The 21,263-nt window shown below is 65.7% G+C and overlaps 4 protein-coding genes across 7 annotated transcripts in view; 3 read left to right on the forward strand and 1 right to left on the reverse strand.

Moving 5' to 3' along the window:
• DIS3L2 (DIS3 like 3'-5' exoribonuclease 2) overlaps positions 1 to 1,163 on the forward strand; it is a 192,318-nt gene extending 191,155 nt beyond the window's left edge. For all 3 annotated transcript variants that reach the window (XM_083848724.1, XM_083848725.1, XM_083848726.1), the window contains one exon: positions 633 to 1,163. In XM_083848724.1, coding sequence (XP_083704850.1) covers positions 633 to 731 — 99 coding nt within the window. In that variant the 3' untranslated portion in view covers positions 732 to 1,163. The remainder of the gene's footprint in view (positions 1 to 632) is intronic.
• Positions 1,164 to 1,290: 127 nt separating this feature from the next.
• Positions 1,291 to 5,855, forward strand: LOC310904261 (intestinal-type alkaline phosphatase-like). Its single transcript, XM_083848731.1, is given in 13 exon segments — positions 1,291 to 2,897; positions 2,899 to 2,994; positions 2,997 to 3,026; positions 3,028 to 3,211; positions 3,576 to 3,691; positions 3,760 to 3,934; positions 4,017 to 4,189; positions 4,268 to 4,402; positions 4,487 to 4,556; positions 4,646 to 4,780; positions 4,895 to 5,086; positions 5,196 to 5,312; positions 5,448 to 5,855. Coding segments are annotated over 13 exon segments (2,331 nt in total). The 5' UTR covers positions 1,291 to 2,276; the 3' UTR covers positions 5,735 to 5,855.
• Positions 5,856 to 6,227: 372 nt separating this feature from the next.
• LOC310904260 (intestinal-type alkaline phosphatase-like) lies at positions 6,228 to 9,548 on the forward strand. Of its 2 annotated transcripts, XM_083848730.1 has the most exons (11): positions 6,228 to 6,436; positions 6,972 to 7,088; positions 7,207 to 7,322; positions 7,445 to 7,619; positions 7,712 to 7,884; positions 7,976 to 8,110; positions 8,201 to 8,273; positions 8,361 to 8,495; positions 8,597 to 8,788; positions 8,897 to 9,007; positions 9,088 to 9,548. In XM_083848730.1, the coding sequence occupies exons 1-11, from the start codon at positions 6,367 to 6,369 to the stop codon at positions 9,348 to 9,350; spliced, it is 1,560 nt and encodes a 519-aa protein (XP_083704856.1). In that variant the 5' UTR covers positions 6,228 to 6,366; the 3' UTR covers positions 9,351 to 9,548. The 2 variants fall into 2 exon arrangements, with proteins under 2 accessions (XP_083704856.1, XP_083704855.1); XM_083848729.1 differs by lacking the exon at positions 6,228 to 6,436 and having other exon boundaries at positions 6,714 to 7,088.
• A 197-nt stretch (positions 9,549 to 9,745) lies between these two features.
• ECEL1 (endothelin converting enzyme like 1) lies at positions 9,746 to 18,714 on the reverse strand. The gene is made up of 18 exons (XM_083848728.1): positions 18,591 to 18,714; positions 16,172 to 17,028; positions 14,868 to 14,936; positions 14,685 to 14,795; positions 14,139 to 14,231; positions 13,705 to 13,829; positions 13,143 to 13,365; positions 12,943 to 13,041; positions 12,779 to 12,853; positions 12,271 to 12,374; positions 12,090 to 12,148; positions 11,909 to 11,960; positions 11,717 to 11,784; positions 11,502 to 11,626; positions 11,265 to 11,330; positions 11,011 to 11,106; positions 10,450 to 10,526; positions 9,746 to 10,285 (listed from the first exon to the last, which is right to left on the reverse strand). Exons 2-18 carry the CDS (start codon positions 16,913 to 16,915, stop codon positions 10,186 to 10,188), a joined length of 2,286 nt encoding a protein of 761 aa, XP_083704854.1. The 5' UTR covers positions 16,916 to 17,028; positions 18,591 to 18,714; the 3' UTR covers positions 9,746 to 10,185.
• Positions 18,715 to 21,263: the final 2,549 nt, after the last annotated feature.

The following is a 21,263-nucleotide window of genomic DNA, read 5'->3' on the forward strand; positions in this document are numbered from 1 at the left end:
GTTTCTAATCTGCACAATTGCATGAAGAGATCGATTGGGGGGGGGGGGGGGAGGCGGCGGCAGGCAGCGGCGCATTCCTGAGCAGGAGGAATTGATTTTCTCCAGTCTTGATTCCCTCGCATCCCTCTCAACCAAATATGCCCCCTTCCCGGGTCTCCTCTCGCTGTACAGGCACGGGCGGTCATTCCCTCGTTACGGGATGACGAGAAAACGCTCGGTGTCCTTTGGGGACACCGCAGCTCGCCTTTGGCACTCGGCCAGGCCACTGCATTTGGCGATGCCGTGCGCTCTGCAGCGAGACGCGGGCGGGCGCTGGGGAGATGGGGACCTAAAGGCAAGGGCGCAGCCACCCGTGCTCCTGCCCCGAGCACGCAGAGAACAAATCGGGGCCTGACCAGGCTGGGCTAAGTGAAGGTGTGTTTTTGGGAGGCTCATTTCAGTTGCTTTGGGTTCCCCGGCTGGCTCTGCAGCACAGCTGTGGGGCTCTCGGAGCTGCTGCATGCAGCCCCATGCTCTGTGCAGGTGCCCCAGCACAGGCGCAAAAGCCGGCGCGACTCAAACCAAACCCTGGTCTGATGCCAACCCGCTGAGAAACCCTCTCCTCTCTCTCTCTCTCTCTGCCCTTGCTGAAGGTGATCACCATTTTCACGCTGGTGGAGGTCGTGCTGAAGTCAGAGGGCGTCCCCCTCAAGTACAGTGCCCTGCTCAAGAGACCCAGCTCGGAGAAGTGAGCGTGCCCGGCCTCGCTGCTCCTGCTGCAACCTTCACCCCCAACACCGCACCGGCACCCGCGGGGGACAGAGGGAACCCACGAGCAGTCTGGGGATTTGGTTTTTAAAACCGTTGTCATTTTATTTCTGGTTTGGATTTTAACCCAGCCTGACGGGCTGGGAGCAGGGTCCAGGGCTTTCCCCAGACAGAGTATTTCTACTCAAAAGATATTTTTAGCTTTGTGCTTTTTTTTTTTTTTTTTTAAAGGCAGTGGGTGCCCAGCCTTTACCACTGCGGGTGCCTGGGGTGAGAGACCAGTGTCCCCAGGAGTGGAAGGGCTGCTTTAGACTGGGTGCTCGTCCCTGGGTGGGCTGATGGGGAGGGAGCCGAGGGGCTGCGCAGGAGGGTTCCTGGCTGGGCTGCGTATCGTGAAATAAAGCCAGGTCAGCAGCCATGCTGGGTCTGTGCGCAGGTTTTATTTTGCCTCATTTTCCAGCCAGCAATCCTGCCATAACTCATCTCCTGGGGATTCCTGTGCCCCTGTCGCATCCCAGAGCCTTGCGAAATCCAAGCCCTGGTATTTGCTCAGCTGGAGGTGGGGATCAGGGAGACGGTGCGTGCTCCCGGCCCGCGCTGCGGCGGCTAATCCCTCAGTCTGAGCCCCCACCGGCAGTCACTGGGTGTGACTGCTCCAGCCTCCTGCACCCTGGCCTCCAGCCTAATCCCACACGGGACTCTTCGGCTCGAGCCAGGGCTGTCCCGGGCTCTGCGCCTGCCCAAGGCCACGCTTCGCCTGCTGCCAGCACGGCGCCTTGTGGCACTCGCAGGTGGATTGTCCTGGGACACCGAGGAACATGCGCCGTGTCCCAGCTTCTCCCTACCGAGTGCGAGAGAAGCACCCAGCCCTCACAGCCCAGCACCCGTGTCTCTTGGTCCCTGTGTCCCCAGCCCGCCTGGTCCCACACCAGCCCCCAGAGCTGATGCTCCCTGTGGCCGTGGGTTGGCACCGGGCTGCAGGATGGGCTTGTGGGTGAAAGCAGCTGCATCCTTCCTAACACACACACACGCAGCCCTTCAGCTGCCCGCATCCCTGGTTGGGGACATCCCGGGCACTTGATGCAGCCCTGGGAGTTACGGCTTCGTCTGGTGAGGATGGCTTTGTGGGGTGCCTCATCCATCTGCCACACTGTCCCCGTGGTGCTCGCTGCTCTGTCAGCCTCCGCTTCATCACCCCGTGGGCCAGGCAGCTGTGAGCAGCGACCGATAGAGGGATCGATTTCTGGGAGAGGGAGCGGCTCCATCGTGCCAGGCAGGGAAGGAGCACGGGCACCGCACTTTGCTCCGCATCATCAGTGGTGACAGATGTGGCCCTGACACGGACACAACTGCCTCTTGCCGCAGCAGGGACCTGGCTGAGCCCAGGTTACCCGGGTCAGGATGGATGATTGGGCCCGGGGGTGGATCAGGGCTGGGTACAGCATGTGCCTGGAGAGCTGGCGAGCTGTCACGGTGCCTTGTGGTACCAGGGGCTGGGCTACTGGGATCCCGAGTGCGTCTTGTGTGCCATGACCCTGGCATCCTTGTGTCACCTCTCCCAAAATGCTGACAAGGGTCGGGGTCACATCAGTCTGTTCCTCTGCAGGTTTTCTGCTCTCCTGCCACACCGAGCTGTGCCCCTGCTCTGCAGCAGGCGCCATGGGATGGTGTCCCCCGGGAGAGGGGACCTGAGGACGCTGACACCAACAGCAAGGTGTCCTCCCCTACCCTTCAGCCCGGCGTCCCCTCCTCGCGTTGTCTCTCTGGGAAACGAGACCAATCCAGCCCAGCCCAGCGTGTCTGCAAAAACAGCCCTTTGCCCTGCGCCCTCCCTGCCTGTCCCCAGGGTCCCGTCCTCGCTACGAGGAGCTGGAGAGCCCCAGGTACTCGCACAGCCTCGGGGACCCCGCCTGCCCCAGGGCCACCCAGCTCCCTGGGGGCACGTTGGAGGTCCTGCCTTGCCAGGAGGGGGACGGGTGCCCCCAGGGAAGGCTGGGGACACTGGGAGGGCAGGGCTGGGAGATGTCCCTGAATGTTATCAGCCCATCGTCTCACCCGCAGCAGGGGCTCAGCCCTCCGGCAGGACAGGGCAGGGCCATAAAGGGCTGTCCCCCCCCTGCCCTGGACACAGGTGGCCTTCGGGGAGGGACCCTGGGGTGGGCAGCATGGGACGGCTGCTGTCCCCTGGGACCTGCCTCCTCCTCCTCCTCCTCGCCCTGCTCGCCGCCGCGGCCTCAGGTGAGAGCTTGAAGGGGGCTGTGAGGGATGGGGTTGGAACGGGGGGGGGGGGGGGGGGGGGGGTCGTCTCTGGGGCCCCGCACACCCCTGGCTCTGCTCTCGCCTCTAGACGCCGAGAAGACCCCAGGCTACTGGAATGAAGGGGCCAGGAGGAGGCTGGAGGCGGCCCTGGCTTTGCAGCCAGCTGCCCGGCGAGCCAAAAACATCATCCTCTTCATGGGTGACGGTGAGTGCCCGGGGCTGGGGAGCCGCAGGACGTGCGCCCTCCCTTGAGTGCAGCAGTTTCCCATCTGTCACCTCCTTCCCCTCGGCTGTCCCAGGGCCTGGCTGCCCAGGGCCACCACGGCCTCTCCCGGAGGCCAGCAGCTCAGAGCTGTGGGGATGGTGACACCAGGACACCGGGTGCTGTGTCCCCTGTGGGGCCGGGCTCAGCAGCACACAGAGGACAAAGCTGTCCTCAAGCTGCTGGCGAGAGGACAGGGCCGGCAGGTCGCCTCCTCCCAGAATGGGTGGCCATGGCAAGCCCTGGGCATTTTCTGGGGTGGACGGGACTGTCCCCAGCCCCATCCCTTTGTCACCCACACCCACAGGCATGGGGCTGCCCACGGTGTCGGCAGCTCGGATCTACAACGGGCAGCTGGCCGGCGGCTCGGGCGAGGAGAGCGTCTTGGCCATGGAAACCTTTCCCCACGTGGCCCTGGCTAAGGTGAGAGGGACAGCGCCGGGGGGGCAGCCGTGCTGCCCCGGGCCCCGCTCACCTCCGCTCTCCTGCAGACCTACACCATCGACCGGCAGGTGCCCGACAGCGCCGGCACGGGCACTGCCTACCTCTGCGGGGTGAAGACCAATGCTAAGACGCTGGGGCTGAGCGGGGCGGCCGCCTACGGCAAATGCCGCACGGCCTTCGGCAACGAGGTGGACTCCGTCCTGCACCGGGCCAGGCTGGCGGGTACGGGGGGACAGGGCAACTCCATCGCAGAGCCCAGCACGGCATGGACAGGCTCCCCGTTAAACGCTGTCCCATGCTGCAGGCAAGTCCGTAGGCATCGTGACGACCACGCGGGTGCAGCACGCGTCCCCCGGGGCAGCCTATGCGCACTCGGTCAGCCGGAGCTGGTACGCCGACGCCGACATGCCCAAGGAGGCGTTGCGGGACGGCTGCAAGGACATCGCCTACCAGCTGGTGCACAACACGGACATCAACGTGAGAGACAGCGGGAGGGGGGCTGCGCCCCTCGGCGCTCTGCCCCCTGTGCCATTGGCAGCTCCCCGCTCCCCGCAGGTGATCCTGGGCGGCGGGCGGGCGTATATGACGCCCAGACGGACCCCGGACCCCGAATACCCAGAGGACCCGGCTCAGAACGGCACCAGGAGGGACGGGCGCGACTTGGTGGCCGAGTGGCTCAGCACCAAGCAGGTACCGCGGAGGGGACGCGGCGCCATCGCCATCGGCCGGGCACGGAGCACGTGCCATCGCCATGGGCTCTCTTCTCGCTGGCAGGGCGCCCGCTACGTCTGGGACAAGAAGGGCCTGGATGCGGTCGATGAGGAATCCGTGAGCCACCTCATGGGTGAGAGCATCGCTGCCTTCGCCACTGGCAATGTCACCCTGGCGTGGGCACAAAGCAGCCCCTCACCCTGCTCTTCCCCCCCACCCCAGGCCTCTTTGAGCCCAAGGACATGAAGTTCGAGCTGAACCGCAACGCTTCCACGGACCCGTCCATCGTGGAGATGACGGACAAAGCCATTCGGATCCTGCGCAGGAACCCCAACGGCTTCTTCCTCTTCGTGGAAGATGAGTCTGGGCACCCTGGGTGGGGGGCAGGAGGGGGTCCCGGCAGCGGGTGGGCGCTCCAGGGGACTGAGACAGGGGGGTGGTGAGGCGGTGACGGCCCCGTTCCCCGTGCAGGTGGCAGGATCGACCACGGCCACCACAGCGGCCGGGCCAAGCAGGCGCTGATGGAGGCCGTCATGCTGGACCGGGCGGTGGCGCGGGCGGGGGAGCTGACGGCTCCCTCCGACACCCTGACCGTGGTGACGGCCGATCACTCCCACGTCTTCAGCTTCGGGGGCAACACCCTGCGCGGCTCCTCCATCTTCGGTGGGACCCGGGGAGGAAGGCTGGGCATCCCTGCTCCCACCCCCTGCCATGCCCCCACCTGTGGCTGTGCCAGGGAGTGACAATGCCCTTCTCTTGCTCCCTGTGCCAGGGCTGGCCCCCAAGAAGGCCAAGGACAAGCGAGCCTACACCAGCATCCTCTACGGCAATGGGCCAGGATACAGCGTCCGTGACGGGGGCCGCCCAGCCGCCAGCCTCCCTGCTGTGGGTAGGAGCCTGGTGGGGAATAAAGGATGGGGTGGGGGACAACGTCCTATGGGCACCGGTACCACCATGTGGCTCGGGTGTCCCTGGGGTGATGGCAGCTTCCTCCAGCCCCAATTCTCCTGCTCCTCCCCGACAGAGGACAAGGACTACAGGCAGCAGGCGGCCGTGCCCCTCGATTTGGAGACCCACAGCGGGGAGGACGTGGTGGTGCTCGCCCAGGGCCCCATGGCCCACCTCTTCCACGGGGTGCAGGAGCAGCACTACATCGCCCACGCCATGGCCTACGCCGCCTGTCTTGAGCCCTATGCAGGCGAGCCCCAGTGCAGGGCACCCCGCAGGGCCTCCCGCGGCACCCAGGGCTCCCCCCAGCCCCTGCTCGCCCTCCTGGCCCTCTGCGTGGCTGCCCGCATGGTGGGGGGCTGAGAGACCCCCCCCACTAAGCCCTGCTTCAACCCAGGCTGCCCGGTCCCTGCTGTGGCTGGGCTCGAGGGATGCAATAAAACACTGGATATTTGTCTTCATCTGCCTTGTGAGGGTTTGCAGCTGTGGCTGCCTCCTAAGGAGCTGCCCCGTGCCTCAGTTTCCCCAGGTTGTGGCCCCTTATTCCCCCTGGGACTGGCACTGGGGTGGAGGGGAGGGCGAGGGGCTGCCATGTCCCCCTAGGGATGAAGCAGGGAGTTTGCACAGCTTCGAGCTGCTGAGGCACAGCCTGGCACAAGGGCTGGTCCTGTCCCAGCAAGGGCTGCGTGGGGCATTTCAGTCCCCATCCGTGCATTTATTGCTCTGGGAAGTGCTGGCCAGGAATGGAGCTGCCAGGAGCACCACGAGTCCCTCTGGCTGCGCTCCGTGTCCCCCCGCCCCAGCAATAAGGTGGGGTGACAATGAGATGACAGTGGCCCATCCCCACGGCCTTTGTGCCAACCGTCTGGCAGGACGCCATGCTATCTGAGAAATGCTGAACCCCACGAAGATTGATCCTGGTTCAAAGTCCCCCCTTGAGGTCTACAAGAAAGGCAGGCTCTGCTGGCAGGGGTTGCAGGTGCCCGGATCCCACCATGCGGCTCCTGGCACCCCTCGCCCTCTGCCTGGGCCTCTGGACAGGTCTTGACGCTGTTGTCATCCCAGGTAGGGACGGGGACGGGAACAGGGACAGGGACAGGGACAGGGACAGGGACAGGGACAGGGACAGGCAGCTGGCTGGCTGCAGCAGGCGTCCCGGGATGTGTGGTGCCAGCCTGGCTGCCCCAGGGCAGGCCAAAGTGCAGGGCTTGTGGAGGGGAGCTGGGAGGGTTAGCAGGGGTTGTCTCTCCTTTTTGGGGGAACTCGAGCTAGTTTTCCCCTGTGGGGCTAGGGTCCTGCTGGTCTTTGGGCCAAGGAGGGACTGTGCGAGGTGCCTGTAGCCCCTTTACCCCTGTGCATTTGTCCCCATTGGCAGCCAGTTCTTCCCATTGCATCCCTTTTTATTGCCACCCCGCTGCTTTCCTGGGTGGGTGCAGTCTGCATGGGCTCCCCCCACCTTTACCAGCACCCTGACCCATGGGTTTCATGCACCTTCTCCTCTGTGGGGAGTCTTCCCATGGGCGGGAGCCCAACAGAGACCCCAGCATGGGGATGCCCAGGACCGGGTGCCCTGGCACTGACGGGTGCTGCCCCCTCCCAGCTGAGGAGGAGGACCCGTCCTTCTGGAACAAGCAGGCAGCCGAGGCCATCGAGGCCAGCTTCAAGATCCAGCCCAGGACAAATGAAGCCAAAAACCTCATCATCTTCCTCGGGGATGGTGAGTCCCGCTGGCACCGCCGGCGGGCAGGCTGCCACCACAGCCGGCGCACCACGGACTGGGGAGCGGGGGGGGCGCCTGGTCTGGAGGCTGACCAGAAACCTCGCTGCTCACCCAGGTTTCGGGATCCCCAGCATCACAGCCACCCGGATCCTAAACGGGCAATTGCAGGGGAAGCTGGGTCCTGAGACCCCCCTTGCCCTGGATTCTTTCCCCTACACGGCTCTTTCCAAGGTAAGTCCCCTGGGTGCGGAGCATGGGGCCACGGTGACGTCCACGGGGCTGCTGGCGCAGCAGCACCCAGGGGTGCAGGAGCACAGCATGGGGTGCCAGCGAGCTCTGCATGTCCTTTGCAGACGTACAGCGTGGACCGGCAGGTCCCCGACAGTGCAGCCACGGCCACAGCCTACCTGTGCGGGGTGAAGAGCAACTACAAGACATTGGGGTTGAGTGCTGCTGCCCGCTACTCCCAGTGCAACACCACGAAGGGCAACGAAGTGATCTCGGTGCTGGAGCGAGCCCGCAATGCTGGTACCGTGGGGCACGGGGCGCTGGGGAGAAGGGACGTCACACCGAGGGCTTCCCAATGGTGTGGGGCTCCATGGTGGGGTCTGGTGGGACAGGGAAGTCGGTGGGCATCGTGACGACCACGCGGGTGCAGCACGCGTCGCCCTCGGGGACCTACGCGCACGTGGTGGACCGCAACTGGTACGCGGATGCCAGCATGCCCCAGGAGGCCATCAGTCAGGGCTGCAAGGACATCGCCTGGCAGCTGGTGCACAATGTGGACATCAATGTGAGTGCCCACCCGTAGGGGGAAGCAGGCGAAGACACACACCCCCCCCGGACATCGCTATGAACACTGTGCCTATCTCGTCCCTCCCCAGGTGATTCTGGGGGGCGGTCGGAAATACATGACCCCCGCGGGGACACCAGACCCTGAGTATCCCAATGATGAAACTGAAAGAGGGATGCGCAATGATACACTGAACCTCATCGACATATGGCTGCAAACACATCAGGTGGGTGACGTGGAGGGGGACAGTCCTCCGCCCACCGCTGCCCCAGGCATGGGGCCAGGCATCACTGATCCCTCTGGGATTCACCTGCAGGGCGCCCGCTATGTCTGGAACAGGACGGAGCTGCTGAATGCCTCTGCGGACCCCAACGTGAATTATTTGATGGGTAACAAATGTCCCCTGCGCTAGGACATGGCAGCCACTGGGACACTTTAAGGTGCCGAGGCTGTTCCAACCATGTCCCCTCTGCCAGGTCTCTTCGAGCCCATGGACATGAAGTACGAGCCGGTGCGCAACAAAACCCTGGACCCATCACTCACAGAGATGACAGAGGCAGCAATCACCATCCTGAGCAGGAACCCCAAGGGCTTCTACCTCTTCGTGGAAGGTAAGTTGGGGCTGGGGTCCCCAGGTGGGTGGCAGGGCCCACCTTGCGGGGTGCTGTGGGGCTGTAGTGGTTCCTGATCCCCCACGGGCACCCATCTGCAGGTGGCAGGATCGACCACGGGCACCACGAAGGCATGGCCAAGAGGGCGCTGATGGAAGCGGTGGAGTTTGACAACGCCATCAGACGGGCGGGCGACCTGACGGACGAGGCAGACACCCTCACCGTGGTCACCGCTGACCACTCGCACGTCTTCTCCTTCGGTGGCTACACCCTGCGTGGCACCTCCATCTTCGGTAGGGCACCGAGAGCAGGGACAGCCCCGTGCCGGGTGCTGTCTCCTCCAGGGTGGTGATGTGGGGGTTTCAGGGCTGAAAACCTGCTCCCCATTTTCCTCTCCCCAGGTCTGGCCCCCCTAAAAGCCACTGACTCGAAGAGCTACACATCCATCCTCTATGGGAACGGGCCGGGCTATTTGGGCGGCAACCGGACTGAGCTGAATGAGAACATCACTGGTGAGTGCTCGGGGCCGTGGTGGGGTGGTGGGGTGGGGATGGGGCCCACCGCCCCGCTCACCCTCTTCTCCATCCCCCAGAGAATTACGACTACATGCAGCAGTCCGCTGTGCCCCTTGCCTCGGAGTCCCACGGGGGCGAGGACGTGGCCATCCTGGCCAAGGGCCCCATGGCCTACCTCTTCCGCGGGGTGCAGGAGCAGACCTACATTGCCCACGTCATGGCCTATGCCGCCTGCCTCGAGCCCTACACCGACTGCCGCCAGCGCAATGCCGCACCCCCAGCCCGCGCCACCCCCCTGGCCCTGCTCCTTCCCGCCCTGTTCCTGCCCCTCTTCTACTGACCCCATGGCCCTGCGATGCCCGCGGGCTCTGCCGGATCCACAGCCTCCCGTCCCTGTGCCCCAGTGGACGGCAGTGGCTCTTTGGAGCATGCCCCGTTGGGATGCGGTGGCCGCAGGGCACCAAATCCCCGTGCTTGATGTTGAATAAAGGCAGGAGCTGGTAACAGACATGGCAGCAAATCGTGCAGGTGTCTGCGCCATGCGGGTGCTGCGAGGATGGGGAGGATGCTCCTGCCCCCTGCATCTCCCCACCATGGTTGGAGTTGGACTCAATGATCCTTGTGGGTCCCTTCCAACTCAGGATATTCTATAATTATATGATCCCATGGTGCCGTGGTCAGCGCCCGCTGCCACCTCTCCCCACACCATCCCCATCCATGGCCCCGTGCACTCCTGGCATATCCAGTGCTTTATTGACCAGAAACAGCAGCGAAAAATACAGCGCGTGTCCATGTCCCCGCGCCCCCGGGCAGGCTGGCATCGCCCCAGCCCCCAGCCCACCCCGGTGGTGGGGCTGATGGGGACGGGACGGGGCTGGCACAGGGACGAGCACCGGGTGGGGGGCTTTTGGCACCGGGCAGCCCCGCAGCACCTCTGGGTCACCCTCCCTGCCCTGAGCAGCTGGATGTGGGGAAGGGTTTTGGGGAGGTGGACGAGAGGGTCCTGTGGGTGGGGAGCTCATACCCCACCCCCAGGTGTCTCCTCTGCCTTGGCACCCCCTACAACAGGTGCCTATTTTGGGGGTGCCCCCGCTGCCTGGAGGGGGGGCAGGCAGAAGGTGGCACCCGGGCAGGGATAGGGACCAGGAGGGTGCCAGCCCACAGGGACAGCGGCCTCACCACACTGAGCACTTGTGCGCCGGGTTCATGGGCGAGTTCTTGGGGCAGTGGAAAACACGGCCAAACTCCTCGAACTGTGAAACACTGCCCAGGACCCTGCCGGGGCCGTGGGGGGACTCAGCTCAGAGCTGGGGACCCCCACGATGGGGCTGCCTGCTGAGGACCCTGCCCCTCACCCCAGCACCCCCAGCCCTGCCCGCCCGAGCTGGCAGCCACGAGGAGGGCTGGCGCCCGCCGTGCCCCCATTTTGGGGCCAGTACCTGTAGTGCTCCGGGGCGTGCTTGTCCGTTAGCACCTGCAGGTAGATGGACTGGGATCGCCGCTTGATGCACCAGTTCTGGGGGGAGGAAGGTCCCGTGGGTGAGACCAGGGGGGGACCCTGGGTCCTGGCACCTGCTGGGGCCCCCAGGGCCCTTGGCACCCACTGGGGTGGCCCTTCTGGCTGCTGGGGGTGAGGGCAGGGGTGCCCTGGTTGTGTTTGTTGTTGTAGGGTCTCCCAGAAGCCTACATATGAGGTATGGATGGGCTGGGAAAGCTTAGGGGCATGTTTGTTATTGAACAGGTACTCTTGTTATTGTAGGGTCTTCTGAGGCTGTGGGCTGCCTGATTGTGGGGTCCCCGCCAAACCACACATCCATTTGTTATCGCAGGGGGGGGGTTGTCTCCAGAGGAAATGGGGGGCACGTGGCTGTCACTGTAGGGTTCCCAAGAGCACAGGGACTGCTTGGTGTGGTCCTGGGGGGCCGAGCCCTGCACCGGGGGCACCCACGGAGCCCAGGACCCAGGCTGGGACCCGCTGTTGGCCGTGGGCACCGGCTCACCTGGGCGAAGGCGATGAAGAAGAGTTGGTCGTGGGTGTACTTCAGGTGGTGCAGGGGGTGCTCGGGGCCGTGCTCCCGCACCCACTTCTGGTAGGCCTGGAGGACAGGGGGTGCCCACAGTATGGCTGGGGGGGGGGCCCTCCAAAAAAGCCCCGTGTCCCCCAGCAGGCAGGGCCACCCTCAGTATTGGTGGCATCCGCAGCAGCCCCGTGGCCCTGCGGGGGCTGTGACACCCCAGGGTGGGGGACACTCACGTAGTAGGCGAGCTTGAGCCCCCCCATGTCAGCGATGTTCTCCCCCAGCGTGTGCTTGCCGTTCACCTGCCGAAAGAGGAGCAGCACGGGGTAAGCAGCGATGCCCCCCCGTCCCCACAGGGGCACCAAGGCTGCTGTGCCTCAGTTTCCCCCTTCTGGGGCCCCAAGGGTGTTCCCAGATGAGGTGTGAGGAGTTTCTGGGCCTCTGTCACTGGGGGGGGGTGGGGAGGATCTCACCCGCTGGTTGTAGACGGTGAAGTTGTCGTAGAGGTTGACGATGCACTGCGCCTTCTTCAGGAACTTGCTGTAGGACGTCTCCGTCCACCAGTGCACCAGGTTCCCGTGCCGGTCGTACTGCCCCCCTGCAGGCAGCGCCACCCATCATACCGGGGGACCCGAGTGTCCGCAGGACCCCCCCCCAATCCCCCCCAGCAGGGTGGGGGGTCACTCACCCCAGTCATCGTAGCCGTGGGTCAGCTCGTGCCCGATGATGGTGCCGATCCCACCGTAGTTCAGAGACCTGGGGAGGGGGGGGGGGACAAAGGTGTGGGGGGGAACACGGTGCTGGCAGGGGTGACGGTCACCCCAGGACCTGTCCCCTTCTCCAAACCCAGCCCTGTTCCCCCCAGCAGCCCCACACTCACTGCGGGAACTCGGGATCGTAGAGGGTCGGCTGCAGGATGCCAGCGGGGAACACTGGGGACACAGGACAGCATTGCAGGGAGGGGACAACCCGGCCCCCACCCCACCCCCTCAGCATCCCCTGGCACCAAGGGACCCCACATCGTGCCCCCTAAATCCATCCCCCCTCAGGCAATGCCTCACCCATCTGGTTCTTGTTGGGCAGGTAGTAGGCATTGAGCGCCTGGGGGGGCAGCAGCCACCTGCAAGGAGAGATGGAAATGCTGGGGACACGGAGGGACAGGGAAATGCCACCCCCTCACACAGCCAGGGGCACCCCAATGTCCCCGTCCCCGTCCCCCCCCCCAGGTGAAGCAATACCCACGCGGACTTGTCCACCTCCTGCCGGATCTTCTTCACCGAGAGCCTGATGCTGAAGGCGATGCTGTTGAGGATGTTCTTGAAGTAGGTCTTCTCGTCCACCTCAAACTGGGGGGCACACGGCCATGTCGGGGGGGACTCCGGCCCCAAACTCCAGCCCCCTGAGTCTGGGGAGCAGCGCTGGGGCATCCTCCCACCGCCATGAGGCAAGGGGACAGAGGATATGGGGTTGTGGCCAGGGGCTGGATGTGGCCCCTCACCCTGAGGTGAGGGGCCTGCAGGGGCCACCGTGTCCCCATCACCTCTTTGGAGACCCCAGACCATCAGGGGTAGGGGCACCCCCAGCCCTTGCTGAGGATGGGGGAAGTATGGGGATGGGACAGCGTGGCTGCGGTGGGTTTGTGTCCTGGGTTCCTTTTGGGGTGGTGTGTCCCCACCGGGGTCTACCTGGAGCCCTAATGAGGCATAGGGCCCATCTCCCCCTCACCACATGGCCCCGGCCCCCCCCTTGCCTCATACTCCTTGTCAATGGCCTCTGGTTTCAGCAGGAAGTCGGGGTACCCGATCATCACCATCATGTACTGGAGCTGGGGGCAGAGCAGGCAGCGGGGTCAGGGTCCCCGTGCCCCGTTCCCCCACGGGGACAAGGCCCGGGGCGCACGCTGGGGGCTGCCACCTTGGCCCTGGCCGCTCTCCGTGTCTCCTCATCCATCCAATCCAGCTCATCCAGGCGCTGGTCCAGGATGTATTTGATGTCCTCCACCAGCTGCTGCACCTACAGCGGGGCACCACTGATGCTTCCACCGCATCCTGGCCACCCTCCAGCCCTCAGGGGTGCAGGGGAGCACCCTGGCAAGAGGACGGGAGGGCGCCTACCTTGGCCTTGCTGGCGGAGGAGAAGTACTCCTCGACGAAGAGGGCGCCCAGGGCCATGCCGAAGTGCTTGTTGGCCTGGCTCAGGCAGACCTTGCCTGGCTCCAGCTGCTTCTCGTTGCCCTCCATCTCCTTGGAGAGCTCGTGGATGGCGTCGCGGAACGGGGTGGAGAGGTGCTCGCTCAGCACCACCACGATGCGCCACAGCATGTAGTTGTGGAGGATCCTGGCGAGGCGGGGCAGGATCAGGCCCCTCCTGGGCACCTCCTGGCTCGTGCCAGGCTTGGGGTGGCCGTGTCCCGTGGGGCCCAGGGATGGATGGGGTGGTGGCACCGTGCACGTCCCCGCGGCAGGCACGGTGATGGGTGTGGTGATCTCCAGCCTGGGGACCTGGGGGCTTGGTGGGAACCGTGGTGGTGCCCTCCACCAGGAGCTTCCCCAGGGCTCACCATGCCCTGCCTGGCCTCGTGGGGCGTTTTGGGGGTCCTTCCACAGCTCCCCCCCCATACTCACCCCATTGCCACCCCCTTCCAAGGCTGGGCACGGAGGTGCCCGCCCCCCTCACCTGCTGGGCGTCACGCGGATGAGGTCGGACACCTTGTGCATGTAGTCGGTGGCCAGCAGCACCACCTCCTCGTCCTCCGAGAAGTTGTCGTGGAAGATGCGGTCCAGCAAGCGCTTCCACTTGAGCTGGCAGGGTGGGCACGTCACCCCCATGTCACTGGGCTTTCAGCCTCCCCCCTCCCCTTCCCATGGGGTCACGCCTGGTCCTGGTGCTGCCCCCAGCACCCAGGGCAGTACAGGATGGAGTCATCACCATCCAGAGCACATTTATCTGGGGGGCAGTGGGGGATGTTTCTAGGGACACGGGCATGGCACCATGGGGTTGTGCTTCTTATACGGGATGCAGGACAGCCCTGGGGACACGGGACAGGGACAAGCACGGGGTGCAGGGCAGGTGGGAGATGGGGGTGGCAGGGGGTGGGCAGGGGGACGCACCGTGGGGGTGATGCGCTGCAGCTCGCCCAGGGTCACTTTGTGGTACATGGTGCTGACATCCCTCCGCACGTCGTCGTACTCGGACACCGTGATCTGCATGGGGTGGGCACGGCTGTCACCTCCCCGCTGTCACCTCCCTGCTGTCCCCCAGGGGTGGCACAGGGATGGGCACAGCACCGGGGCAAGAGGGGCTGCTGGCCCACATCCCCTGTGGGGCTTGGGCATGAGGACCCCAAGGAGCTGCAGTACTAAGGACTGGGCATAGAGGTCCCCCAAGCCTGGGATTGGGGTTCCCCAAGATTTGGGCATGGTGTCCTCAAGGACGTGGAGTGGGTTCCCAAGGGTGGGGAATGGGGGTCCCCAAGTGGTTGTCCCATGGGTGTCCCAAAGATGTTGAGGTGGGGGTCCCTGGGGACCTGCCATGGGGTCCTTAATGGTTTGGGATCGTGAAGGTCCTCAGGGGCTGGGATTGGAGGTTACCAAGGGATAGGATCCCCCAGGACTAGGCAGGGGAACCCCAAAGCCCGGGACAGGCACCCCCCTCACGTTGGCGAGGTGCTGCTCCAGCTGGAGGATCTCCTGCGCCTTCTGCTCCACGTGCTCGGCCCCCAGGAGGGTGAGCAGCCGCTCCATGAAGACCCGGTATGCGGCCAGGATCTGTGCCAAGGGACAGGTCCGTGAGTGCCACCTGTGCTGTCCCCCTGCCCCCCAGCCCCCCAAAATCCTCACCTTCTCACTCTCCTCATCCTGCCCCAGGTAGAGGGTCCGCTCGGGCAGCGTCAGCCCATCCTGGTCAATCTGGGGGGGAGATGGGGCCAAGGGGTGAGCAGAAGGTGGGGAGAGGGGCACCCCCAGCCCTGTCCTGGCTGTGCACCCCCCCCCGCCTCCCCCAAATGGTGGCCCCACACCCACCCCATAGCCGGTCCCACTCCTGTGTGCAGGATGCTCCACGGGGAGCACGGGGATGAGCGGTGCCGCACAGACACCCCCCCCCATTAACCCACACGCACATGCACGCATCTGCACTTTTTCTGCCCCGTGTCACACCCCACCAGCACCCCATTCATGCACACTCACCCCCCCACAGCCCTTCTCTCGCACACCCCTCGGTGGTGCACGCACACACTCGCTTTTCACCAAACGCACTGTACCCCCCCCGCCAAACACCCTTCAGCCTCGTCTCACAGCACGCACGCACACAAGCTGTCACACCCCCTGCGCACAGCTGTCACACACCTGTAAAACCGTCCACGTGCGAGGTGTTGGAGCCACCTCGCTCCCCTCCACCCCAAACCTCGCCGTGGCACCCCACCCTTGGCACACCCGCGCCTTCCCCGTTACACCCGTCGGAGCCAAAGCCTTTCTCCGTGACACACGCTCCCTCTAGTGTACACACGCACACCCCTCCGGCACAGGCGACCTCCTGCTCTGTCCCCTGGCTCACACGCTCACACTTACACACACACACCCCCACAACCCTTGGTGCCAGCCCCACCAACTCACGGGGACCCAGGAGGCTTCATGCCCCGCAGTGTGCCCAACACCTTGTCCCCACCATGCCACCGACACCCTCACCATGTCCCTGCCATGCCCACCCCATGTCCCCTCTGCGCCCACCACCGTGCCATCTCCGTGCCCACCGCTGTGCCATTACCATGCCCGCTTGGTGACCCCCCCAGTGTCCCCATCAGTGCCACTGTTGTGCCCCCGCTGTGCCCACCCAGGGTGCTCGAGGCTTGGCCACCCAGAAGCAGCCTCCCCATGCCCTGGTGGCACCACAGGGCAAGAGACATGGGTGACAGTGGCGGGGATGGCTGACAAAGCCATGGACACCCGTTGCAGAGCCAGCGCTGCCCCATCCTGTGCAGACAGCAGCCAGGACACCAGGGTGAGGGGCTCAGCTGCTGGCACAGGGGGGGGAGCCCATCACCACCTCATCCCCTCCCGCATCCTCCCCACCCCAAAGGTGCCACCCCGGCCCCAGGGTGCTGGCTGGGGGACGTCCCACGGGGGGGGTGGCAGGGTGCCCTCACCCGGATGACGTAGCGGGAGGTGTTCCTGTCGTCCAGGCTGACGGTGAGCGAGAAGAGCACGGCGGCACTGTAGACCCCCTGCGTCTTGTAGAGCAGCTCGTTGAGGTCCCCGCGGCCCGGCGAGGCGTCCCAGCCGCCGCACTCCCCGATCACCTCCAGCATGGGCCGCGGGCCCAGGCGGTCGATCTCAGCCCGGTCCAGGCAGGAGCGGAAAAACTCCTTCACCTTCCTCTCGGCCGAGGCGGGGGCTCGCCGGCGCACGGGGCGGCTCAGCAGCGCCCGTAGCTTGGCCTCGTTCTGCTCAGCGATGGCCCCGATGGTGCCGTACACCAGCTTGTCCTCGGGGATGCCGTGCCGCCGGAGCCACCCGCCGCAGGCAAAGGAGTAGAAATCCTGGCAGGGGTCGATGGTGGCGTCCATGTTGGCGCTGAGGAAGCGGGACGCCCGCAGGAAGGCCTTCTTCTCCTGGCAGCCCTCCAGGCAGTAGCTGTCCCCTTCGGCCGCCAGGTATTTGAGGACCAACATGCACGTCAGGATGACGCAGAGCCCGGCGGCGAACACCAGCCCCGAGAGCAGGCAGATCTCCCGGCGGCTCCAGCGCGGCAGCCCCCCGCCGCGTTTCTTGGCCCCGGCGCCCAGCTGGAGGGCGAAGCCATTGGGCAGCGTGCCGCTCTGGTACCGGCTCACGTACTTCACCTCCTGGAACTCGTCGTAGTGGGCCGTCAGCGAGTAGGTCTTCTCCATGGCTGGGGCTGCCCACAGGCACAGGGTGGGGGGCTCAGGGAAGGCGGGGGGCAGGTGCTGGTGCTCCCCGGTTCATCCTGGAGGCGATGGAGGTGCCCAGAGTCAGGCTGCTCCTGGAAAAGGCAGAGGAGGTGGTTGAGGGGTGTTTGGGGAGGAGCAAGGGGATTGCTTCTTGCCGTCATCATCGCCCACGTCGCCGTCCCTGCCTGTGCGCCCCGCTGGTGGCACCGGTGGCGCTGGTGCTGGGAGCTTGGTGGCAGCCCTACCCCATGGCTGTCCCTTGGTCCCCCACCTGGGGATGGGGCAGGGTCCCACCTGTACAGTCCCACCCAGCCCCTGGCAATGCTCCATCCCCCCAACGTGGGCACAGCACCCACTCTGAGCGGGTGCCCGGGGTGGTCCGGGGAGCACCACACCGCACCTGATGGGCTGAGGGGGGCATGGGACTCCCAGCCTCTCCAGGTGGGGTGAGCAGCGTGGGTAAGAGGGTCCCTGGGGATTTTGGGGGGGGGGAGAAGGCGTTGCACGGGGTTGGTTTGGGCAGTTGCACACCGGGTTGTGCTGTCTCGCCCCGCACCGTGTTGCGCCGTGCCGCGTTGCACTGGGTTGGGGTGGGTCGCGGCGCGCCGTGTTGCATTGCGTTGCGTCCAAGTGCGTTGCAGCGCGGTGTGCACGCACAAAGTTCGCTCCAGTCTGGGGGGGGGTCTGGCCCCTATGGACACCTCACAGCACCCCCCTACCCCAATCCCCCTCCCCAACGCCTCTCTGCTAGCCGGTGCCCAGCGGTTGCTGTTCTGGGGCGGGGGGTTCTGTCCATGAGAAGAGGGTGGAGGCATTGGGGGGGGGGGGGCTTCAAAAGGAGCCCCCCCCCAGTCCTTGCTCAGCACAGATCAGCACACAGATTTGCAGGTGTGGGGAGGACACGCTGAGGACAAAGAGCCGCTCGGGGAGGAGGGGGGGGGGCCATATCCTTGCAGCAGCATCCCCTGCCCCCCCCCAGCACCCTGCAGACCCCGCTCTCTCCGCAACTTGGGTGAAGTTGTGCCCCGGTGCCGCAGCCTGACGGTGCCCGTGCCGGAGAGCAGCCGCGCTGCCGTCACCGCCACCGGAAAGTTTGCGGGGTGGGTGGCGGGCACGGCGAGGGGGTGCTGGGGTGGGGGGGGGGGCTGCAAGTGCTGCTCGGGGGACGGTCTCTGGGATGGTCCCCAGGGTGCTGGGAGGATGCTCGGGGGATGCTCGGGGGATGCTCGGGCGTGCCCGGGGCGCGCTGCCCAGGATGCTCGGGGGATGCTCGGCGGGATGCTGCCCGCGGTGCTCTGGGGCTGCTCGAGGGTTGCTCGAGGGATGCTCGGGAAGTGCTCCCCGGGAATAACGCCTGGATTATTCGGGGGGTGCTCGCGGGATGCTGCCCGCCGGGCTCGGGGGGGGAGTCTTCCCCGGGCTGCTCCCCGGGGCTGCTCGCCGAGGCACTCGGGGGATGTTCCCCGGGATGTCCGGGGGCGCTCGGGGGTGCCCAGCTCCTGCTCACCGACCCACCCGGGGGGGCTGCTCCCGGCTGCGCTCGGGGAAAACGCCACCGGGGGATGCCGCCCGAGGGATGCCGCCCGGGATGCTCGGGAGGACGCTGCCCGGGGGTGCTCGGGGGGGTGCTCGGGGGGTGCTCGGGGGTGCTCACCGGCTTGCCGGGGGGATGTCAGCAGGCTGCCCGGGGCTGCTGGCGGGCCGGCCCGGCGGTGCCCGTCCGGCTGCGAGCCCCGCGCTCCGCTCCGCGCCCCGCGCCGCGGCTGGAGGAGCGGCGGGGCCGGAGGGAGGCAGCGGGGCGGGGAGGGGGTGGCGTCTCCAGCCCGGCTCTCCCGCAGGCCAGGCTCCATTAACGAGATTATTATGCAAATGGAGCAGCCCTGTGCCACCCGCCAGCCTTACCTCATCCCCGCCGGCGGGGAGGAAGGGTAAGGAGGGAGGAAGGGGTAGGGGGGGTCCCCAGGACCTCCTGCCCCGGGGGGGGGCTGGCACAAGGCTGGCAGTGCCACCGAGCTTGGCACCCGCCGTCCGGGGACCCTGCTGCCACCCCCTGGCAGGCTGGCACCCAGGAAGGGCAAGGGTGGGCATGGCTGGTGGGCTGTGCTGGCCGCATCCCAGCCACTCGGACCCCCCCCCCCCCCCCCAAGCCGTGCCCGGGCACCCCAGGGTGCTCATCCTGTCCTGCCAGGGTGGGTGCAAGGGAGGGAGAGATGGAGATGGGAGACAGACGGAGCCCAGAAGGCTCCAGATGAGAGGGTGGGCATGGGGGTGGCATGGGGCGGCATGGGGCGGCATGGGGAGGGGGCCACGCACACTTGTACACACGCACACACGCAAAGGTCTGGGAATATTAAACTGCATTGCAGATAAATCCCCAACATATATATCGTGAGCCGCTCTGCCACGGGGGGGCCCAGCAAGGAGATTTATAACCCATCAACTCCCACTGCCCACGGCGGCCCCGCGCAGCAGCCAGGGACCCCGTCCCTGCTCAGCCATCCCGCTGGCTGTGCTCCTGGGCACCCTGGCACCCCCATCCCACATGGCCCTGGGTGCTGGGTAGGGGCCTGGGTCTTCCTGGGCACTGGGATGGGAGTTTGTGGTGTGGGTAACGTGCTACATGCGCCACGTGGCATGGGGATCCTGCTTGGCGTGGGGATGGGTGGCTCAGCTGGTGTGGGACCCACTGGGTCTGTCCTGTCCTGCGAGCACCATGGGCTGGCCCTGGGCACATGATGGCATGCACTAGCACTGGTGCACACGCGTGTGCACACTGACACACACCCCAGTACAGGCACACACATGCTGTGCCACACACACGGTGTCCAACAAGTGTTGCCGTACAGCTCCCATTACAACTAGGCGTGCCCTGGCACACTGACACACACCCCAACACACACACGCACCCCTACACACTTGCACAGCCTCATGGCATTGCAGCAAACCTTTCCCCGGGCACACACGAGGCTCCGGGAACCCCATCAGATGCCTCCAGCTTGGGCACGTCGAGCAGCCGGGCATCACCAGCAGGGTGCAGGAGCACCCAGCCCCAGGACACTTCGTGGAGGGGTGCCCAGATTGGTGGGGGAAGCTGAAGGGTGGGGGCACAGCACCGGGTGCCACCACAATGGCATCCCCTTGCCTGTGCTTTCCTGGCCCCCCCCCAGACCTACCTTGGTGGAAGCATGATGGATGCGTGCGGGAAAAGGGGGGGGGGCAGTGTTATTAACAGCCCTGGGTATTGCTCCAACAGGGCTGTAAAAATTAAAGGCGTGTGGATATAAAATAATGGATAAATCTGAGCCGGCCGCAGAGTTGCTGCGGCGTCCCAGGGGAGCTGGCAGCTCCGGGAGGCAGGGTACGGCAGACACGGGATGGGGACCTGTGGGTGGGCACGGGAGGTCAGAGCACCTGCACCAAGCGCGATTTTCCGGTACAAATGTCCCACGTGCCCCGAGGGGCTGCGTGGGCAATGCCAACCTGTGGAGCTGGCACTGCAAGAGGCTGCTCATGAAGCTGGGCTAGAGGAAAAAAGGGGCTGTGCATCGGCAGGCTGGGCTGGTGGGGGCACGGGGAGTTTGTTCCAGGACACCCACAAGCACTGCCCGGCCCTGAGGGCAGCGGCGGTGCCCTGTGCCCCGGTGACAACGCACCCAGGTTCGGCCAGGGCCAGGCTGGTGGGAACACCCCCCCCCAGGTCCTGCCCACCCTGCAGCCCCCAGCCCTGACCCCCAGCAGCCCCCTCCTCGCCAGCCCCACGGGCCACCCCGCCGGCATCCTCATTTTCCCCGAGATTAGCCGCGGCGCGGGAGCCTCCGCGCACCGCCAGCAGGTGACAAATAAGATTTTTCCACTCTCCCGAGCACCCGGCATGGGTCTGTCATTGAAAATGCAAAGCAGCGCGGTGCCAACCTCCACCACCCGCCCTCCCCTCTGCCAGCCCCTCGGTGCTGAGCGCCTGGCTGGACAAAGCCCCCAACACTGGACCCCCAAAATGCCACCCGCTCCCCGATGGCGGTGCCAGGCATGAGCCATGGGTGTCCTGCCCAGTACGGAAAGGTCCTGGGGGGGGTCTTAGAGGGGTGCGAGTTTGGGGGTGTCAGCCAGTGTGGGTCCTCTGTGTCCCTGTGGTGGGGGAGCAGGGCAGGGTGTGGGTTCTGGGGGTCCCCACCACGCTGAGGATTTGTACCCCACCTGTGGTGCTAAGCTCACCCTAGTGATGGCAGGGTGAGGGCTTGTCCCCTGCTGGAAGCATTTGGCCCAAGACATACTCACTGGGGTGAGAACTGCCCCCACAAACCCCATCCCAAGTGACCCCAATCCCAGC

This window comes from Anser anser, assembly GCF_964211835.1.
Source record: "Anser anser genome assembly, chromosome: 9".
Classification (NCBI taxonomy): domain Eukaryota; kingdom Metazoa; phylum Chordata; class Aves; order Anseriformes; family Anatidae; genus Anser; species Anser anser.